This window comes from Odontesthes bonariensis, chromosome 8, assembly GCF_027942865.1.
Source record: "Odontesthes bonariensis isolate fOdoBon6 chromosome 8, fOdoBon6.hap1, whole genome shotgun sequence".
Lineage (NCBI taxonomy): Eukaryota > Metazoa > Chordata > Actinopteri > Atheriniformes > Atherinopsidae > Odontesthes > Odontesthes bonariensis.
In genome coordinates this window covers 2,486,742-2,506,651 of record NC_134513.1, presented here as the reverse complement: position 1 = coordinate 2,506,651, position 19,910 = coordinate 2,486,742, and the positions used below count along the sequence as shown (strand labels likewise).

At 38.6% G+C, this 19,910-nt stretch overlaps 1 protein-coding gene across 1 annotated transcript in view; it reads right to left on the bottom strand.

Annotated features, from left to right (window-relative positions):
• Positions 1–9,781: 9,781 nt before the first annotated feature.
• LOC142385116 (copine-8) overlaps positions 9,782–19,910 on the bottom strand; it is a 139,831-nt gene continuing 129,702 nt past the window's right edge. The window contains exon 20 of the mRNA XM_075471302.1: positions 9,782–17,610. Within this exon, the coding sequence (XP_075327417.1) occupies positions 17,422–17,610 (189 nt within the window). The 3' untranslated portion in view covers positions 9,782–17,421. The remainder of the gene's footprint in view (positions 17,611–19,910) is intronic.

The window sequence follows — 19,910 nt, the reverse complement described above, 5'->3', positions numbered from 1 at the left end:
TGAAAGCATAAAGAGTTATATTTATGTAAGAGTGGTGGGAGAACGGCGCGCAGCCGTGATGCAACCTGCCCACACTCACGTTTTTTGGGTGTGCAACAGGTTTACACTCGGGGCCGAACCAACCACCTGACTCTCTTTGTTCTCCCCTTTTAATATCCGAGCAATATTCAAATGAGATCCAACTTTAGCTCGTCTCCGTGGCAGGTTGCTAAGCTACGGACCGCGTCAGGAAGTGACAAGCGTACATAATTACGACCCTGGTTGACAGACGTCGACCACAGTGTTCATTAGACTTACTCGAGCATTAAGGCATCAAGTCTTTTTGAGGGATGGAAACCCGACAACCTTTTGTATCAACTAATTACCACATTACACATTACATTACAGTATTTCGAAGGGATTCTGTCCTCCTTTATTCCAAGTAAAGCGTATTATTCCTCACTTTTCTTGCATTTTGAGCTTTTCTTTAGTTAAATCGCAGCTTAAACCACATCTAGTGTAACAGATGAACAAAAAAAAGGTTTATTCCGTCTTCTCTTCTGTTAATAGGCCGCGCGGTTCATCATATTTTGTTTCTTTGCGTTGACTGACAGGGATATTAGCACCTTTTCCTCTCTCCGCCTCTCCTCAACTCACAATCAATCCATCCATCTCATGCCTTTACCTCGGGCGCACTGGGAAAATAAAGCTATTTATAGCAACCTGAGGCATGCACAAGGCTCTCTGAGCAGGAAAAAAAAAAAAATGGCTCAAATCATATTCGAGCAACTCAGAAATATTCTGCTGGTTTTTAACTGGATTTTCAATCAATTTAAAACAGACAAGAACCATCATAATGGAGTCTGAGCCTGGAGTGTGTCGACTTTCATCAGGATTTATGGGTCTTCCACCTTAAATTTCAGTTTCTTTCTCCTGTTTTTCCAGTTGATGTGGGGAGCAAAGAGCTGATACTGACAGCTAAAGCTGTGCAAAACAGTTCTTTTTCAAGGCTTTCAGCTCCACAGCCTAACAGGGTAACATAACGCTGGAATGACCGGGAATTATAACGCTTATTTTTCTAGGCCTTTAATTAAAAAAATGTACTGAGCTGGTACAGTATATATGTGCAATATTATATTACATATACTGCTTCAAAAAATGAGTAATAAGTCATGTAGAAGAATAATAAATAAAGTTTTTTCTATTCTATTTTATTCAATGTTTACTTCCATCATATTTATAATTCCACCATTTTTAGAACTGTAAATATCTTTTTCTAATATATTTATAACTGTTTTTATTACTCAACACTTTATTTCCCTCGTTTTGTTGATGTTCTTGAGTAACAACAAAATTTTGCTGTAGGAATACAAATAAAAAATCCTTGAATCCTTTATGGGAGCTTGTATGTATATGTGTTACAGAAGAGTCGTGTGTGTGAGAGAGAGAAATAAATTCAAATGAACAATTAAAACTTGTTTCTTTATTAAAATATACAATTTATATTTAAATTCATTTATACATTTATCTATATGCCATAGCCTACCATATGTCTTTGTTAAAGAGCAAAATACAAAGTGATTCAGAATGAAAGCACATATTTTTAATTCAATTCAATTCAAATTCAAAAATACTTTATTTATCCCAGAGGGAAATTAAATGTTGATGTAGCTCAATTAAATCAAGGAGTTATTATAGATGCTGATGGCTGTGGGCAGGAAAGATTTCCTGTAGCGGTCCGTTTTGCATCCAAACTGAAGAAGCCTTTGACTGAAGAGACTCTGTTTTCCGATAACAGTCTCATGGAGAGGATGTTCAGGGTTGTCCATTATTCTCTTGATTTTATGCAAAATCCTTCTTTGCATTATTGTCTCCAGAGGTTCCACAGTCGTCCCCAGAACAGAACCAGCCTTCCTTATCAGGTTGTTGAGTCTTTTTAGGTCCCTGGTTCTGATGCTGCTGCCCCAACAGATGACGCCAGAGGAAATGACGCTCTCAACAACAGACTTGTAGAAGATCTGCAACATCTTGTTGCAAACCTTGAAGGACCTTAGCTTCCTCAAGAAGTACTTGAGGAAGTAATGTGTGACAGCGTCCTGTAGCATAACTAAATAGTTATGATTATTTTAGTTGGGGATAAACACCTTCCTCAGTGGAAATAAATGCAATGTGGGGGCATTGGGGACCCAGGCAAGATGGCGGCCGCGCTGATACGTCAGCTCCAACAGGCAGCGTCAGTCTATGAGGCGTCTACTATATTATGTCTGTGTTCGAAAACGCATACTACATACTTCCATACTACATACTGATCGATCAGACAGTATGCAGAGCGTTTACCCACAATGCATTTCGCTCCTGCCCGAGCCGAAATCAGCCGGCCTGAAGCTGATTTCTCTTAAGCTCTAAACTCTGTAAACTTTAGCAACATTTGAAACATTTTCAGGTGAGAAAGTAGTCGTTTAGATCCCCAACGTGTTGAAAACCTGACAAAATACCGGCTGTTTACAATTTTGTTCCCACGAATTCGGCGCTACTAAAGCTAGCCGCAGTGAGCTAACACACTTCCTGTTATTTTCACAAAATAAAATACCCGTTGCCTTTCATCATAGGGAAAGCCATTACCATACAATTGGTGCTTTTGTTTTGAAAACAGGAAGTGAACCTACCCTCGTTGTAGCTAGCTTGAAACTGCCGTTTTGACAGGAAATGACGATCGGCGACGTCACGTTACGTTGCATCTTGGGTAGTTTGAGTATGAGTAGTAACCTCATGATGCATACCCAACATTTCGGAGAATCTAGTATGCATCCGGGAACTTCTCGCTTACTCAAACTCGCATACTAACTCAAAAAGTTAGTATGAGTAGTAGGAGAAGTATGCGGTTTCGAATACAGCCTCTTTTTACAGCACTCTGAGCTATCACAGGCAAGTTTAGCTAGCAAAACACCTCCTCAGGATCTGAGTGACATTAATACGTTGGACAGAGAAGGAGAAACTGATTTTGGTATCAAAACTCATCAAAATTCCTTTTCCAAGCTGTATGACGGAGTCATTGAAGGAGGATGGATTTATAAATAAATAATCAGGAACTCTTGTGAGTATTATAGATTTTATTTACATATAAATATAAATGAGTCGCTCTTAATACCCAAAATGCCTCATAATTCATTATTAGTAGCTAACTGATGAATAAAAATCCTGCCACTGAATATGTGTTAAAAAGGAAGGAAACCTGCAGAAAAAAAGTCTTCTCTCCGTTTCATTTAGTGGAAACATTAAGTACTAACTGTTGGTCAGATGTTGGACATTCTGCATTTAATGACCTGCTTCAAAATAAAAACAAGAATTATTCCCTAAAACATGGAAAGTGTTTGTTTACAGTAAACTATTAAGTCTTTGTAGGCCGGTCATGCGTCTGCGTACCCCTCAGAAAGTAGGTAGTTACTTTCTGCTTAAATGTCACTGCTTTCTTATCAGTTATAACACCAAAGCATGTTCCACTTGTGCTCTGAGGCTGAAAACAGGACAAATGCATGAGCTGCAGAGCAAATATTGGGTTTATGATCGAGATTCAGACACATTTCAGCCCTAAATCAGGCATAAAAACTCGTCACATGGTTTGTATGCACTCATTTCCTCCCTTTGGTTCCTTAACTTAGGTCACCATCAGAGATGAGGGCAGATGGAAATTAGTCATTTAAAACAGACGTCAGTAAAAGCTGCAGTACTTCTGTCAGATAAGCGTTAAATTATGTGTTTTTATTCAGTGGAACAAAGCTGTCCTCTCCAGCTAATCTTCTCTCCTCGGGGTGTTTTTTACAAGTTGAGCTTCAAAATATTCAGCAGTGAACGATTTCCAGGTTAAACACAGTTGGAGAGAAGAGATGAAGAGGCTCAGATTAGGAAAATCAGTGTCAACAAGAGGACCTTTTAACACTTCAAACCCCTGAAACAAAGAGCCCAAAAGTGCTCGGACATATAAAGACTTTCCACTGGACTGAGAGAGACACTCAGCGGGGTCACATGGCACTGAAGGGATCGGATTATTGGCTAAATTACAATCAGACTGAGTTATTAAGTGCATGTAGACACCTTAATCTGACTAAGAACTGGATCAGATCGGATTCAGACCCCGACATAACTGGGCTGAAAGTCAAATTAAACTATTAACTATTAAGGCTGAAGCACGTGGTGAATCAGACTTTGCAGAATTTAACGCAGATAAATATTTTATGGCGCATTAACGCAGGTTTTATTATATTAAAAGTCTGTTGAACGCATCACATTCACACAGTTACAGCAAACACCACGAAGCATGGAGGAATAAAATAAAGATAAACTAGCAGCTAACATCACCGCTACAGGTGTGAAGCTAACGGAGCTAACCGGCGCTACTTCCTGTTTTACTTGTTTCAACATAAAAGCACGTATTTCAAAAAACATTTAAAAAAAACTCCTGCGTTTACGGCCAAGTTGAATTGTCTTCTCAGCGTAGTAGTTCCAGTCTAAAATATCACTTAAAGGCAAAACACACAACTGATAGCAGCAAGTCATTCAAGGAAACAGACAGTGGAGCGAGGCTTCTACATAAAAACTACAGAAAGATGCTGATGTTAAAAGTGTGTTTGCACAACAAATGTTATGGCACTTTCATTCATATGGCAGCACATTTAAAATAAAGCTAAATGCTAAAAGCTATACGCTACTTTTGGATTCATTTTTGGATTCTGCGTACAAATGCGATTAATCGTGATTAATCAGGGAAATCATGTGATTAATTAGATTAAACATTTTAATCGTTGCCCCAGGCCTATAAATAACCCTTTCTCAACTCATTCTTATTGTAATTTAGCCAATAATCCGATCCTTTCAGTGCCATGTGACCCCTCTGAGTGACTTCAAACCACCCTTTAGTTTGGTTCGTCTGACAGAAATCAAACCAACAACCTGATAATACGGATCATAACAAATCCAGACTCAATAAATCTGTTATTTATGCAATAAATACTCAAAGATTCAGAGGATTATAACATTATTCATATCAACATTTACCACTTAATACCCAGAAGCTGTTTAAAATGAGGGATTGTGTTTCTGTTTAAACTTTGGAGCTAAATTAAAATGAGCACCACTCTGAAACCGTTTAAAAATGTATAAAAACAACAGAATTATTCAGGCTGTGATAAATGTTTCGTGTGCAGATGCTCCAGATACAAAGAGCTTATTTATAGCTGGATTTGGTCTCTTTTCTTTTCTGTGATTAAATCAGAGATTAAAGGCGTCTCTGATTTAATTTTCCTTATCTGTTGAACCCTTTTGGTTTATCTTTTCGTTTCTTGTGACATACAAGAACCAAATAAAGATTTTAAAAAAAGCTTTTAGATGCACAGTTATGTTCTGAAAACTGATAAAAACTTTTTATGTATATGCGATTGCATCTTGTGAAAATACTCTGATATTTATTTTTAAAACTGCAAATGTTCATGTTTCCCTGTTTAATCAGAACTAATTTAACTTTTAATTGAGGAAAATGTCTAAACGGCAACAACAGAAACGATCACTTAACCTTTACGGAGCAAAAATACAGCATAAACCTGAATGTGATTAAATAACTCAGACAGCAGGGAATAAAATATGATAAAAATCATGCCTTCCCACCGGGTCAGAGCCTCTGGATCTCTGGTTCAGTAACAGTTCGAGCTTTTATTCCGACAGTTTGGCTCGTTTTATGGACATAAAACCAAAGATTCACCAAGATAAGCTCATATTTGCACAGAATATCACTCATTCTGACTCCCTTTGCTTCTTTTTCCAGTTCATTCATTCGTTTTCTTCTTGAATTATTTCTCTTATTCTTATTCTCTTAGCCGCTCACTTCTCTCAAAGTTTTAAATTATAAAAAAAAAGAGGAGAAACTCACATGTACGTCGGAGGGGCTTCAGTTTACTGAGCAAACAGCTGCCAATCAGACCAGCTGAGGTGAATTTCTCTGATTACCTGCCACATCCTCTGCGAAAAAACAGGAAGTGGTGAAATATTACCAACAAATGAACATTTTTCATGCCTCGTTAGCACACAGTGAGGCCAGAAATGTGTCTTTTATGGTATTTATCATATAAAAATGCAAAATATGAACAATGCGGAGTGATTAATTATCACCAAGATAAAGAAAATTGATCTCCATCAACACAAATCACCTTTCCAAGAGAAGTGTAATTTCCCTCGACTCCACACGGCCGATTTCAGCGGCCAAATGTGACGCCAGCTGAGTGAATTTGTTTTGCAAATATATGCAAATATGGACGCGTAATGAAGCAGATTCATCGGCCAATTCTGTCCGCTTTCTTAATGTACGGGCGCGTTTCTGAAGGAAAAAAGAGAGGCCAGCACCTGACATGGATGGGCTGGCGGTGACTGATTGGGCCGCTGGAGCTGAATTATATCTGTCACATCAGCGAGCTTCATTATCCCTATAATGTGGACATATTCACACAGATGTCTCACTTTAATTTGTCTTCCAAGGGTGCATTTCTGGGGAATGTTTTTATCCGTTGGCATTTAAAGGTTTTAGTGTTCGACTCAGAACGAGGTGAAGCAATAATAAAGATGGCAGTTAATGAGATAATGTCAGCTCCACTGCAGGATTTATGCTTTATCTGCCATAATTAGCTTTTACATTTGATTAAATATAACTTAGTGTGTTCTGTGCGGAGATAATGTGAATAAATGTAACGGATGCTTCATCTGATGGTGACCGCGAGCTAACAGATTATTTTACTGTCTGCTCGTTATCAAAGTTGGAAACTATGCAAAGTGAGTGGGAGAGACTTTAAAGCATATGGCATTAATGACCGTTACCGTGTAGGAAGCAGCTACTGTGGTGGTGAAAGGAAGGAATCTGTAGGAGGGTCAGTGTGGACTGTAACTTTGGTTGAGTAATGAGTAAATTGTCATATTTATTTTTTTCAACTGGTTCTGAACAGAAGCAAAGACTACATAAAGCTCACATTTCTTTGAAAAAGAAAGCAAAAGCAGAAAAGTACAATTAAATTTATAGTTTTCAATAGCTAAGTGCTATTAGCATGTAGCCTACAAGCCATGAAAACAGTTTCATGCAAATCTAAAAGCAATCTAGCTAACAAACTGTGAACAAAGCCAGGACCCATTGCACATGAATTTCTTCAAGAATAAAATCTGTAAAGGTCTGCGCTACGACCAGGGAGCTATTAGTTGGCTTTTGCTTTGCTATCGTTAGCATATGTAGCTATGTGCTAATAGCTAAGTGCTATTAGCATGTAGATTAGAAGCCATGACTTTCACTTACTTAAAAAACAAAAACAATTGCAGGCCAAACGCTGTATTGCATTATGCTGGAAGAATGTTGAATGGCTGGTTAAATAACTGAACATGGAGTTTGGCTCTTGAAAAACTGACCTATATTGTTAGAAAGAGGGCTTCTGAATTTTATGATATTTGGAGGATATTTCTGGAGAATGAGAAAATGAAAATGATTTAATTTGTTGTTGGGAATGCAAGCTGTAACCTACATTTTGAATACTTTATTTATTTATTTATTATTAATATTATTATTATTTATATATGAGTTTATTTACTTATTTATTTTTATTATTTCCATTATTTCATATTCATTCCACAGTAATTTACTGACTAATTACTGCGTTTTAATGTATATTTTTTAATCATTTAATTGTTATTTTCTTTACTGCCATACGTTTTGGATGTTTAAATTGTTGGATGTTGTTATATTAACATGAAAAACCAATAAATAAACAAACATGAGCAGTCTGACTCGGGTGAATGAAACAAACTCTGTTAATCACTTCTACGTTGGGTCTCGCCACACTACTGCTAACATTTTCATGCAAATCTATAACTATAAGAGGAAATTTGCAAACACAAACACAAGCAACAAAAAATAATCGCATAACCTCCAACCCTAGCCTAGCTTAATAACAGAAATCTGATATATTTTGTTCACTCTTTGTTGCCATTTAGGCTTTTCTTCTGCTTACACCAGGACATTTGTGTCAACATTTAAATGTATCTGTCCTCATTTAAATTAGTTTTACAAGTTGTTTTTTATAACTTTAGCAGGAGTTAAGCTAGCTTTTCCCCTGCTAATTTTCACACTAAAGCTAAGTTCTAAGCTCGAGGCACCAATCGCCATGTGTGAACACTCCAAAGACTTAAGCACATCAGCGAGTAGCTGAAGGGACATGTTGGGGGAAATCTTTAGGAAAAAGAAAATAAGAAGCATACAGCTCTACGACCTCTGAGATCATCAGGTGCTACTTTATTAAATATTCCTAAAATTAAATATAAAAAGACGGGTGAAGCTGCTTTCTGTTTTTATGCACCAAAAATCTGGAACTCTCTACCAGTCAACAGATATTACAAACTTTAAAAAGCAGCTAAAAACACATCTATACACCCTCGCCTTCTACTAGTTTTATAAGTTCTATTATTATTATTATTATTACTATTTATATATTGCATTTATTGTTTCTCTATTTTATTGGTAAATTCATTTCTCTATTTTTAGTACTTTATCTTTAAATTATATCTATTTCCTCCTCACTCTACCCCCCCCCCCCCCCCCGTAACATGTTCTATTGTACTCTATTTTGTTATTCTTGTAGTTATTTTACTTTATTTACTTTGTATATTTATCTTATTTGTAAAGCACTCTGAGCTACATTTTGTGTATGAAAGGTGCTATATAAATAAATTATCATTATTATTATACAGCAAACAGAGCGCGGTGCAGAAAATACAGTCAGGAAACTCAACTCATTTGGTTAAATGTTGGCTTTAATGTGCCTCTTAGAGGTTTCCATTGTGCAATATGATTACAGACTTAATTTTATTGTGTATATTGTAACGTTAATGATGAGAGTTATGTCTACATGACAGCTGGAAATGCTTAATATAGGTCTGTCAAATGAGTTGGAGGTTAAATGTGGGGAAAGTCTTGAGGTGTGCGACCCCCTGTTGCAGATCAGCTGTGCAGGGTGAACACTCTCGGTCTTCTAACTCCCAAACACATGGATGCAGCAACACAACGACACAGAAACACTTGTCCTGTGAACTCGGCTGACGTCAGGATTCTGGGAACAGCAGGAAGCGTCAGCCTCTTCAGGTCGATTAAGTAACCCCCCACCACTCTTACGGAGGGGGTCTGCTAAAAATCTGACAAAAACAAGCCAGATCAGGAAAATCAGTAACGGCATCTGAGTGTTAATAACAAACCCCATCAACCCCCAGCAGACAAACCCATCTGGGGATTTCCGAGAACCGAGAAAATCTTTAAAAATATGGAAAATAGTTGCTTCATCTTTGAATTAAATTACAGATGTTTTTAATTTAGTGTCAGAGTTGGTTTATATGTGCTTTATTTATTAAAAAAGGAGGAAAACAGAAACTTTAAGGGGTAAAAGATACATTTATTTAATTTAATTTAATTTATTTTTTTAATCAGGCTTCTTAAAGACTTTTTTAAAGAAAATATGAATAAAATTATAATTCGGAAATGAACAAATTAAAATGATTAAAATAGACCCACTGGTAATGAGGTTGTTTTTTTAAATAAAGAAAGGAAAAAAAATGGTAATAATTGTACTCCTTACCCCATCCCCCTTTAAGGACTACGGATGGAAAATTGCACTTCTGCTAAATCCGATGTAACCATGTTGTTGTTGTTGTTCATGAAATGGCTGATTTATGGTATTGCATGCTGTCCTTTAAATAAACTCATTCATTCATAAATGTTCAACACTGAAAATTGAGTTTGATATGAATATTTATTTAAAAATCCAGTTCAATACAGAAATAGTCATCTATGTATTTATCAGACAATCAGTACTTCAGCCATGCTTTATCTGATTAATCACGGTTTAATAAAAAAAGAAATAAAATACAAGATCTTTTTTCTTTTCGTCACTGAACTTGTGCAAAGAAAATACACCCGAAAGCAAGAGAAACACCGACACTATAATCAAATCATTTATCTGAAGAAGGCATCGCACAATTCCAAGAAAATCAGTGAGAGATTTAAGGCCATTTTGTACAGTTAATTTTCATTTTTATATTTCAAAACACTCAGTTTTTAACAAAAGGAACTGGTGCATCCTTTGTAAAACTGTACATGCAAACATAGTGCACATTGTTAAGAAGATATAACAAGCATACAATATATTATTTGGATATCTTTAGTAAACAAACATCTTAGCTGGTCTAATAAAACACTCTTGTAAAGGCGCCACGCAGGCACTCACAGACGCAGTATAAAATACAGGCATGCACACACACACACACACACACTTACATACACTTCTGGCTTTGTGGGGACAGATAAAGTCAGTGAGCTGTGATAAAAAATAAAATATCTTTGTTCAGCTGGAGATAACTGTGTGGACGGTGTGAGCGCGGCAGCAAGAAAGGTCAGAAAAATTCAATCTTTATCAGCAAATTCATCTCATTTAAAAAAAAAATAAGACCTTAAAATCCAACACAGCTCAATTCCAGGCACCAAAAACCTCAGTTTCAGAATTTCCTGCGTGTTTTTTTTCTTGTTGAGCCGTTAAAATGGTCGACCCCGATCCGTGAGCCTAAACTATGATAAACTCAAAGAGATTAAACAGTTTCCTGCAGCATTCAGAACCAGACCACAGAGTCAGGATGGGAAGATGTGTTTCTGGGACACTGGAGTGAGGTACTGGGGCTCCGCAGGGTACTGTTTTAGGGCTCCTTTTCTTTTCACCCTGTACACATCGGACTTCAGGTACAACTCGGAGTCCTGCTACATTCAGAAGTAGAGCTCCTGAACACCACCAAGACCAAAGAGCTGGCGGTGGAGTTCAGAAGATCTAAAACTCCGTACCAGTCAGTCTGCATTGATGGAGGGGAGATAGAGACTGTTCAGACCTGCAAATACCTGGGGGTGGTGCTGGATAACCAGAGGTGGGTAGTAACGAGTTACATTTACTTGAGTAAGTTTTTGAAAACATTATACTTCTAGGAGTAGTTTTAAATCTCTATACTTTTTACTTTTACTTGAGTAGATGTGTGCAGCAGAAACTGTCCTCTTACTCCGCTACATTAGGCTACAATGAGCTGGTTACTTTTCTTCTTACCTCTTTGGTATTCTACGCCTCATTATTTTTATCCCCCCGCGTACGCCTCATTTTAATGTTTTATTCTGACAGAGAGAGAGACTTCCGCCAAAGGCTCTACCACCTGACTGTGTTCCACCAATCAGACGGAGCCGTGCAGTCTGGTCACGTGACCGTACTCGATCTCAGCGGCGGGACGGGTTAGCTTTAGCATTAGCAGTCGTAGCAAACAAACAAAGAAACAGATGAAAAATGTCAGAACCAACGGTGGGAAATGAAGACGCAGACGAGGCCTCATACTGAAAGCATGTTTACCTTACAAAGAGTGAGAAACAGCAGCTACATTATGTGTCTTCTGTGTCAACCAAAACAAACGCACATTTCAGCAGAAACTCAACATCTAACTTGAGGAAACATGTAGCGCTAAGTTTCCTAAACTCGTTTTTTCCCCCATGGATAGGTGAATGTTTGTTTTTTAGGTTACATATGGGTTACATATGTTTTAAACATTTCCTAAGTCTCTTTTTTTTTTTATTGAAGTTCTTGAATTTACCTGGATTATTTTAATTTAAGCCATTTTGTAATTAATTAATTCATTTTAATTTATTTTAGAACTTTTTTACTCTTACTCAAGTAATTATTTGGATGACTACTTTTTACTTTTACTTGAGTCATATTATTCTGAAGTAACAGTACTTTTACTTGAGTAAAATTTTTGGCTGCTCTACCCACCTCTGTGGATAATAAACATGGAAGCAGTGTACAGGAGGGGCCAGAGCCGGAAGGAGACTTTCCTGCTCTGGATAACAAGTTTTTCCAAGTTATTAGAGAAAAAAGCATCTTTTTTTCCAACCCTGAAAAGATTTAATGAGGAAAACACGACTACGGGTAAACGTGTGTTGTTTATTTGACACGAGCGGGGCACGAGTGTTTGAACTTTGTCAGCCAGTCGAGTAAAAAATATTAAAAATAGCATCGATCAACAATAAATTGTCCAAATTAATGTTTTATTTTTACGTCTTTCTCGTTTCCGATTGATTCCTTTTGAATCTTTAACTGTAATTTAGCCATTCCACTGATAAAACAAGATGTTTTTCAGTCTGAATGCTCAGTTATCCAGCATCACATCCAGATGTTCCCACAGGAAACTTCTCAGACTCTCCCATCAACAGAGCCACTGCGACGCCCACGTTTTCGGATCCGTTTACAGTTTGGTGGATCTGTTTCTACAGAGTAATGAGCTCCTCGTTCTGACCTGCAGGCCTAATGATATGTCCAGCCAGGCTTTGAACAGAGACAGCACACGCACTCACACATTCGTGCACTTAGAGCCGCCACATCGGCGCTCTGCTACAGTGACAGCAGTTGGGAAGAAGGTGGAAAACATGGGATGAGTTTGGGATTGTCAGGCAACCGTAAGACAGGGCAGCAGTGTAGGAAAAGGAACTTTAACAAACCTGCGTTATCATTTCTGATGAAAACGGGAATTATTTCAGGGTCTGAGTTTGGTGCTTTTGGTTTGTTTTCATGAAATTTAGCAACTTCGGTCACAAGCAAAGTTTCCGTCACGGGAAACACACAAAGCACACGATAAATCTTAAGACTCACACAATCAGAACGAATGCAAGCCTGGCTTCTACGCCACCAGAGTCCCGTTCTCCTTAGTTCCGTGTTACTGAGTGTTGATGCACCTCCTTCATTTAAACTTAAAATATCCGTATTTACTGAGATAAAGAACGGCTAAATCACAGGTTACTGTTTAATATCAGCAGAGATGGGACCAAGTCACACATGTGCAAGTCTCAAGTCATTTTTTCTTGGTCAAGTCAAGTCACCTTATTATTACAATTTTACCTGCAGAATCTGATCTTAATAAAGTGAAAACACAAAGATATAAGTAACTGTCAGTAAACATCATTGGCCAATGTGTCCAACCTGTCCACCCCGTATCATATCAAGCTAACGTTAGCTAACTACCGGCTAGGCTAACAGGATAATATTAGCTAATTTGACGAGCACTTACTGGTCAGAATGGATCTTCAGATGACGAATAAAGTTGGAAGTTATGCTAGATGCTCAAGTTATTCAAGTCATCGTGTCTCAAGTCAAGTGCCGAGTCTTTAACTTCCAAGTCTGAGTCGAGTCTCAAGTCTTTTATTTTTTGTCAAGTCAAGTCACAAGTCATCAAAACAGTCGACTCGAGTCCCCATCTCTGTATATCAGGTACCAATGATCTGTTCTATACAATGCTGGGGACTATAAGGACCCTGAGAGCATAGTGATGACTCCACAACAGAGGAAATAAAGTGTCATCAGAGCAGCTTTTCCTTTCCAGATCTGCTTTAACATTTGGAAACATCACGGAAAAAACTTTGGTCAAATAAAACTTCATCGCTGCTTTGTGAGAAAGATTCCTTCATGAGTTCAGTCAATAAAAGCACAAATATTGCATTCCCACTTTCTGTCACCCTTCTGTCATCAACCCGTCGCTCCACATTCACCACAAAAACAGAAGAAATCAGAGTTCATCAGAAACTCAACTCACACAGATCATCCATGTACACATGACTGGCACATATAAATCTTAAAAACATACATACAAAGCTGTATCAAAACTAAAGGTGCAAGGAAAGTCAGAGCTCCCACAAAACAAAGAGCATACGGAGGGAAAGTGTGTTTTTCGATGCATTTTTGACCACTGGGCTCGTTTTGCTCAAACAGCATTTTGTTTGAGAGCAGCTGCTGTCGTTTTAAAAATGGGGTGGAAAACACGACAAAATGAGGTGGAACCCCTGGGCACGTGGGCATCGTATGGCCAAGGCAGTTTGGATGAGACACACGGACACACAGAGAGAGAAACAGTAGCTACGTTTCCATTCGACCGCCAATTATGCTACATAAAAATCTGAATTGCTCAAAAACATAGGAAGTACTTTGAATCCCCATTATCTTAAACAAACTGAAACAAACTGACATGTAAGAATTAGAGATTAACAACAAATAAAAATGGGGTATATTTTAAACTCAGGGTCTGTGTTCGAAACCGCCTACTTCTCCTACTACTCCTACTACTCCTACTAACTTTAACTTTTTTTAAGTTCCCGGATGCATACTAGATTCTCCGAAATGTTGGGTATGCATCATGAGGTTACTACTCATACTCAAACTACCCAAGATGCAACGTAACGTGACGTCGCCGATCGTCATTTCCTGTCAAAACGGCAGTTTCAAGCTAGCTACAACGAGGGTAGGTTCACTTCCTGTTTTCAAAACAAAAGCACCAATTGTATGGTAATGGCTTTCCCTATGATAAAAGGCAACGGGTATTTTATTTTGTGAAAATAACCGGAAGTGCGTTGCTCACTGCGGCTAGCTTTAGCAGCGCCGAATTCGTGGGAACAAAACTGTAAACAGCCGGTATTTTGTCAGGTTTTCAACACGTTGGGGATCTAAACGACTACTTTCTCTCCTGAAAATGTGTCAAATGTTGCTAACGTTTACAGAGTTTAGAGTTTAAGAGAAATCAGCTTCAGGCCGGCTGATTTCGGCTCGGGCAGGAGCGAAATGCATTGTGGGTAAACGCTCTGCATACTGTCTGATCGATGAGTATGCAGTATGTAGTATGTAGAATGTAGTAGGCGGTTGCGAACACAGCCAGGGTCTTGAACACTGCTAGCAGCTGTGCTTTGGACTGCTAGTTCCCCAGAAAACGCTAAAGAAGTGTAGAAGTGTAAAAAAAATGTAAAAAGAAGTGTAAAATACTGCCACCACATTACGTGTTTTCTGTAAAAACAGTTACTAAAAACCCTGCTCTGATTGGTCAGCTACACAGGCCTGAGCAGGCCTCACAATTTAAGAACACGTTTAATCAGACTCAATTAGCATCCGCCCCCGAATTCAAGATTAGCCTTCAAGCTTGTTTTTTTTCTCAGCATTTTCAACTAAATGACAAAATCTATCGTTACCATTTGGTAAAGGTTTGACTTATACTGGTGTATAAGTAACATATAGCACAAAACATCTATAGAATAAATATAATATCTAAATTGATTTCATGAAGACATGCCAATACCGATGCTAACGTTAGCATGCTAACATGCTCAAAACAACAAAGCTAACATGCGGAGGATCTGAAGGTATTTTGACATCTTAAGTGTTAATCTACGAATAGCTGCTGATTGGCACACACAATAGAGTTGATGAGTCGTATTAGTTCTTCGTGTTTTTGGTTTTACATTAAGCTACAGGGTTAGCTAATGATTTGTAGCTACATTCTCTGAGTTTATGAGTTGTGAACCAGCTCACAGGTTCATTTTGAAAGCAGCAGAAATCGCACAGTTTTTAAAGCAACATCCCCACCCTTTGAGTAGCCTACATGGCTCCAAATGATAAAATGCTTGAGGGAGTAATAATAATGTTTTCCTTTTCTGTGGACAACCTCTGCAGGGGTATAAGGCAACCTGACACCGATATGAAAGAGCTACTTCCAGTTATTCATCAATGACTTTCAACTCATTTTCCCCTATTGCGCCCATACAGTTTTATGATCACCAAGCCCATTCTGAAGTGGAATAAACATATTTTTACCTCAAAATGTACAAAGTAAACAACTTTAACTGTAATTTCAAATAGGCCATATTAGGCCATATCTACTGGCCAATACGGATGACAAACTGATATCATTGGGCATTGCTACATGAAGGCAATATTTTTACTTTTAACATTTTGGCTGTGTTCGAAACCGCCTACTTATCCTACTACTCCCACTACTCCTACTAACTTTAACTTTTTTAAAGTTCCCGGATGCATACTAGATTCTCCGAAATGTTGGGTATGCATCATGAGGTCACTACTCATACTCAAACTACCCAAGATGCAACGTAACGTGACGTCGCCGATCGTCATTTCCTGTCAAAACGGCAGTTTCAAGCTAGCTACAACGAGGGTAGGTTCACTTCCTGTTTTCAAAACAAAAGCACCAATTGTATGGTAATGGCTTTCCCTATGATAAAAGGCAACGGGTATTTTATTTTGTGAAAATAACCGGAAGTGCGTTGCTCACTGCGGCTAGCTTTAGTAGCGCCGAATTCGTGGGAACAAAATGGTAAACAGCCGGTATTTTGTCAGGTTTTCAACACCTTGGGGATCTAAACGACTACTTTCTCTCCTGAAAATGTTTCAAATGTTGCTAAAGTTTACAGAGTTTAGAGCTTAAAGGAAATCAGCTTCAGGCCGGCTGATTTCGGCTCGGGCAGGAGCGAAATGCATTGTGGGTAAACGCTCTGCAAACTGTCTGATCGATGAGTATGCTGTATGGAAGTATGTAGTATGCAGTAGGCGGTTTCGAACACAGCTTTTGTCTTGAAGTTAAATTAGTTATGGAACTAATTGCATTAAAATTGAGCATTTATATCTTTTCAAATACAATAAATTGCTGTACGGAATGGATACAGAGCTACTCGAGGTGCGAGAGGCACAAAAGAAAGAGTGATGAAGACAGACGGGATGAAGTGACAGACAGACGGATGGGTAGAAGAGGTAGTGCAGGGACACTATATGCATGCACTGGACTGAGGCTACACTCATGCAAAAAGGTTAATACAAACACTAGAATACGGTACAGTACGGCACGGTACGGTACAGAAGGGCTACCAGGACCTGCACTGCTGCTACCTGACCCGAGCGCCAGGAAAGAGAACGTATGAGAGAGTATAACAAGCTCCATACTGAAATTATATGTATATAAAAGTATCAACAGTAGAAATCCTTAATAGCATTTACTGTAAACAGTGAGTGATCTGGAGAGAGAAAAAGAGAAAGAGACAGAGAAAGAAGTTACATTTGTCCAGTTATTTACAGGAGATGTAGTTCATTTAAGATCAAGTGATTCCTTGTGTGTCTGGAGACATTCTCTTTACAATGTTTCCAAAGATTTGGTCCTTCATTAACACCCCCCCACCCCCCGTCCTTTCTTTCTTCACGTTTCTCCTCACAGCACGTACCTACCGACTCCCTACGAGGACTTTCCAGGTTTGCCAAGGAAAAAAACAACCCAAAAAACCCAACAAAATCAATAAAAATCCAGACGATTACAGGAATGCTTGACGGTGGAAGTAAACAGACTCTTGTTGGCTTTTCCCCTCAGAGGCGTCTCCACTCTGGCCTGACGTGCAGCTTCCTGAACACGAGAAAGACCGCCGTGATCCACGACCACGAGGAGGCGTGGAGAGCGGCTTTAGGGAAATGGAAGCATTTCGCGTGGAAAGTTCTGCGGAACCCCTGACTCGACCACGTTTCTCAGCTCCGCCCCTTAAATCTGGGTTTGGATGGGCTGGCCCGGCGGGGTGTAGGGAGGCGGCGCTGGCGAAGGCTTTATCCCACGGGTCCGCATGTAGGAGAGGAACTGGTCGGGGATCTCGGCCAGGACGTCTTTGGCGAGCCGGGCCATGCTCAGGACGTGGTTCCCTGTTCGGTCGATGTAATCCCTGAATGGGACGAACTGAAAGGACACAGATGAAATATGAGTGAAATAACACTTTAGAGACTTTTAAGTGTTGCTGACATCATTTGTGTCATACACCAGCCAATCAAATCGCCTGAGTGTCTGATCCCTATGATTCCAAATGTCATTACTGCCCACCAGAGGTGGGTAGGAACGAGTTACATTTACATGAGTAAGTTTTTGAAAACATTATACTTCCAGGAGTAGTTTTAAATCCCTATACTTTTTACTTTTACTTGAGTAGATGTGTGCAGCAGAAGCTGTCCTCTTACTCCGCTACATTAGGCTACAATGAGCTGGTTACTTTTCTTCTTACCTCTTTGGTATTCTACGCCTCATTATTTTTATCCCCCCGCGTACGCCTCATTTTAATGTTTTATTCTGACAGAGAGAGAGACTTCCGCCAAAGGCTCTACCACCTGACTGTGTTCCACCAATCAGACGCAGCCGTGCAGTCTGGTCACGTGACCATACTCAGTCTCAGCGGCGGGACGGGTTAGCTTTAGCATTAGCAGTCGTAGCAAACAAAGAAAGAAACAGATGAAAGATGTCAGAACCAACGGTGGGAAATGAAGACGCAGACGAGGCCTCATACTGAAAGCATGTTTACCTTACAAAGAGTGAGAAACAGCAGCTACATTATGTGTCTTCTGTGGCAACCAAAACAAACGCACATTTCAGCAGAAACTCAACATCTAACTTGAGGAAACATGTAGCGCTAAGTTTCCTAAACTCGTTTTTCCCCCCATGGATAGGTGAATGTTTGTTTTTTAGGTTACATATGGGTTACATATGTTTTACACATTTCCTAAGTCTCTTTTATTTTTTATTGAAAGTTCTTGAATTTACCTGGATTATTTTAATTTAAGCCATTTTGTAATTAATTAATTTATTTTAATTTATTTTATCAATTGGATGAACTCTAATTTGCCTAAAGATGATTATTTAGTATTTTTGTCTGTCTGATTGAATGCTTGTGTTAACAAATAAATCAGACGTTACTCAGCAGTTACTCAGTACTTGAGTAGTTTTTTCACCGAGCACTTTTTTACTTCTTACTCAAGTAATTATTTGGATGAATACTTTTTACTTTTACTTGAGTCATATTATTCTAAAGTAACAGTACTTTTACTTGAGTACAGTTTTTGGCTGCTCTACCCACCTCTGCTGGCCACCATCAAGCATTAACGCTTGTGTGAATCCTTATTAAATCCTACCCTGAACAGCAATATTCCAATCCTAGTTAATAAAAGCAAGCGAGCATGTCTGACTAACCGGGCTAGCAACTAGCGCCGTGCGTTATTAGCTAAATATTTAATGGTCAGTGTTAAAATGACCAAAAAATCCTTGTAACTATTTGAATACAGTTTGAACTCAAGGTTATTAACTGTAAATATTAAATGTGAATATAATTAGAAATTGAAAACAATAAATCATGTTGCTTATTGTTTATTTATTCACACAAGGTTATGATCAAATTTAATTAACTTATATTTTTCCTGACATGTAGTCCGACTGTCATTAGGACAAGCAATGAAATCCAAATCTTATTAATATTTTAAATTTTATCATCATTTTTTGCTGGGTAAATTGGATTTTATCTTAAAGCAGGCTACGACTACTAATCGGACAGCTGATATTCGAGTTCAACCCTCTTGTTGCCAAAGCGAGTATTACAAAAACAAACAAAAAGAACAAAATCCCCCCCCTAAATATTTATTTTTTCTTTTCTTTCAGATGAAAAATAAAAAAAATAAAGGAAAATAAAGAGCTGATGGAAGTGGAGATCAAGGGAGAGGATGGGGGAAAGGTGGAGATCGAAGCAAAGCTATGCTAGTTAAGAGGTCTGGTGTGTAGCTTTCTGATGAGCAGCAGTTGGTGAATGTGGAATATTTTCCTAAACTGCCCTTAGAGAGAAATGAGCAGATGCTAGAGCTGTGAAAATGATCAAAATCATGTTTTTCACTGAGAGTGTTTGGCACTCAGATCTGGTGATGGCATCTGAACGGACCAATAATACTGAGACCCAGTTAGCTCCAACACATGTCTGGGATCACTGAGATCAGTTATAATAAGCTTTTTATTTTCTGCTGGTGCTATAAACACGAGCCGACTTCAGACTGCTTCAAGCAGCAGTCAGTAACCACTGCTCATGATGGTCTTTGTGTATAACATGAGCTGGATTTACAGCCACTGCTGTTCCAATACAGCTAATACACTCTCAGGAAATAAAGTACAGAATTGTACCTTTAGGGGTACGATGGCTTGTCCCTGGGGCAGTACCCTCAGAAGGTATA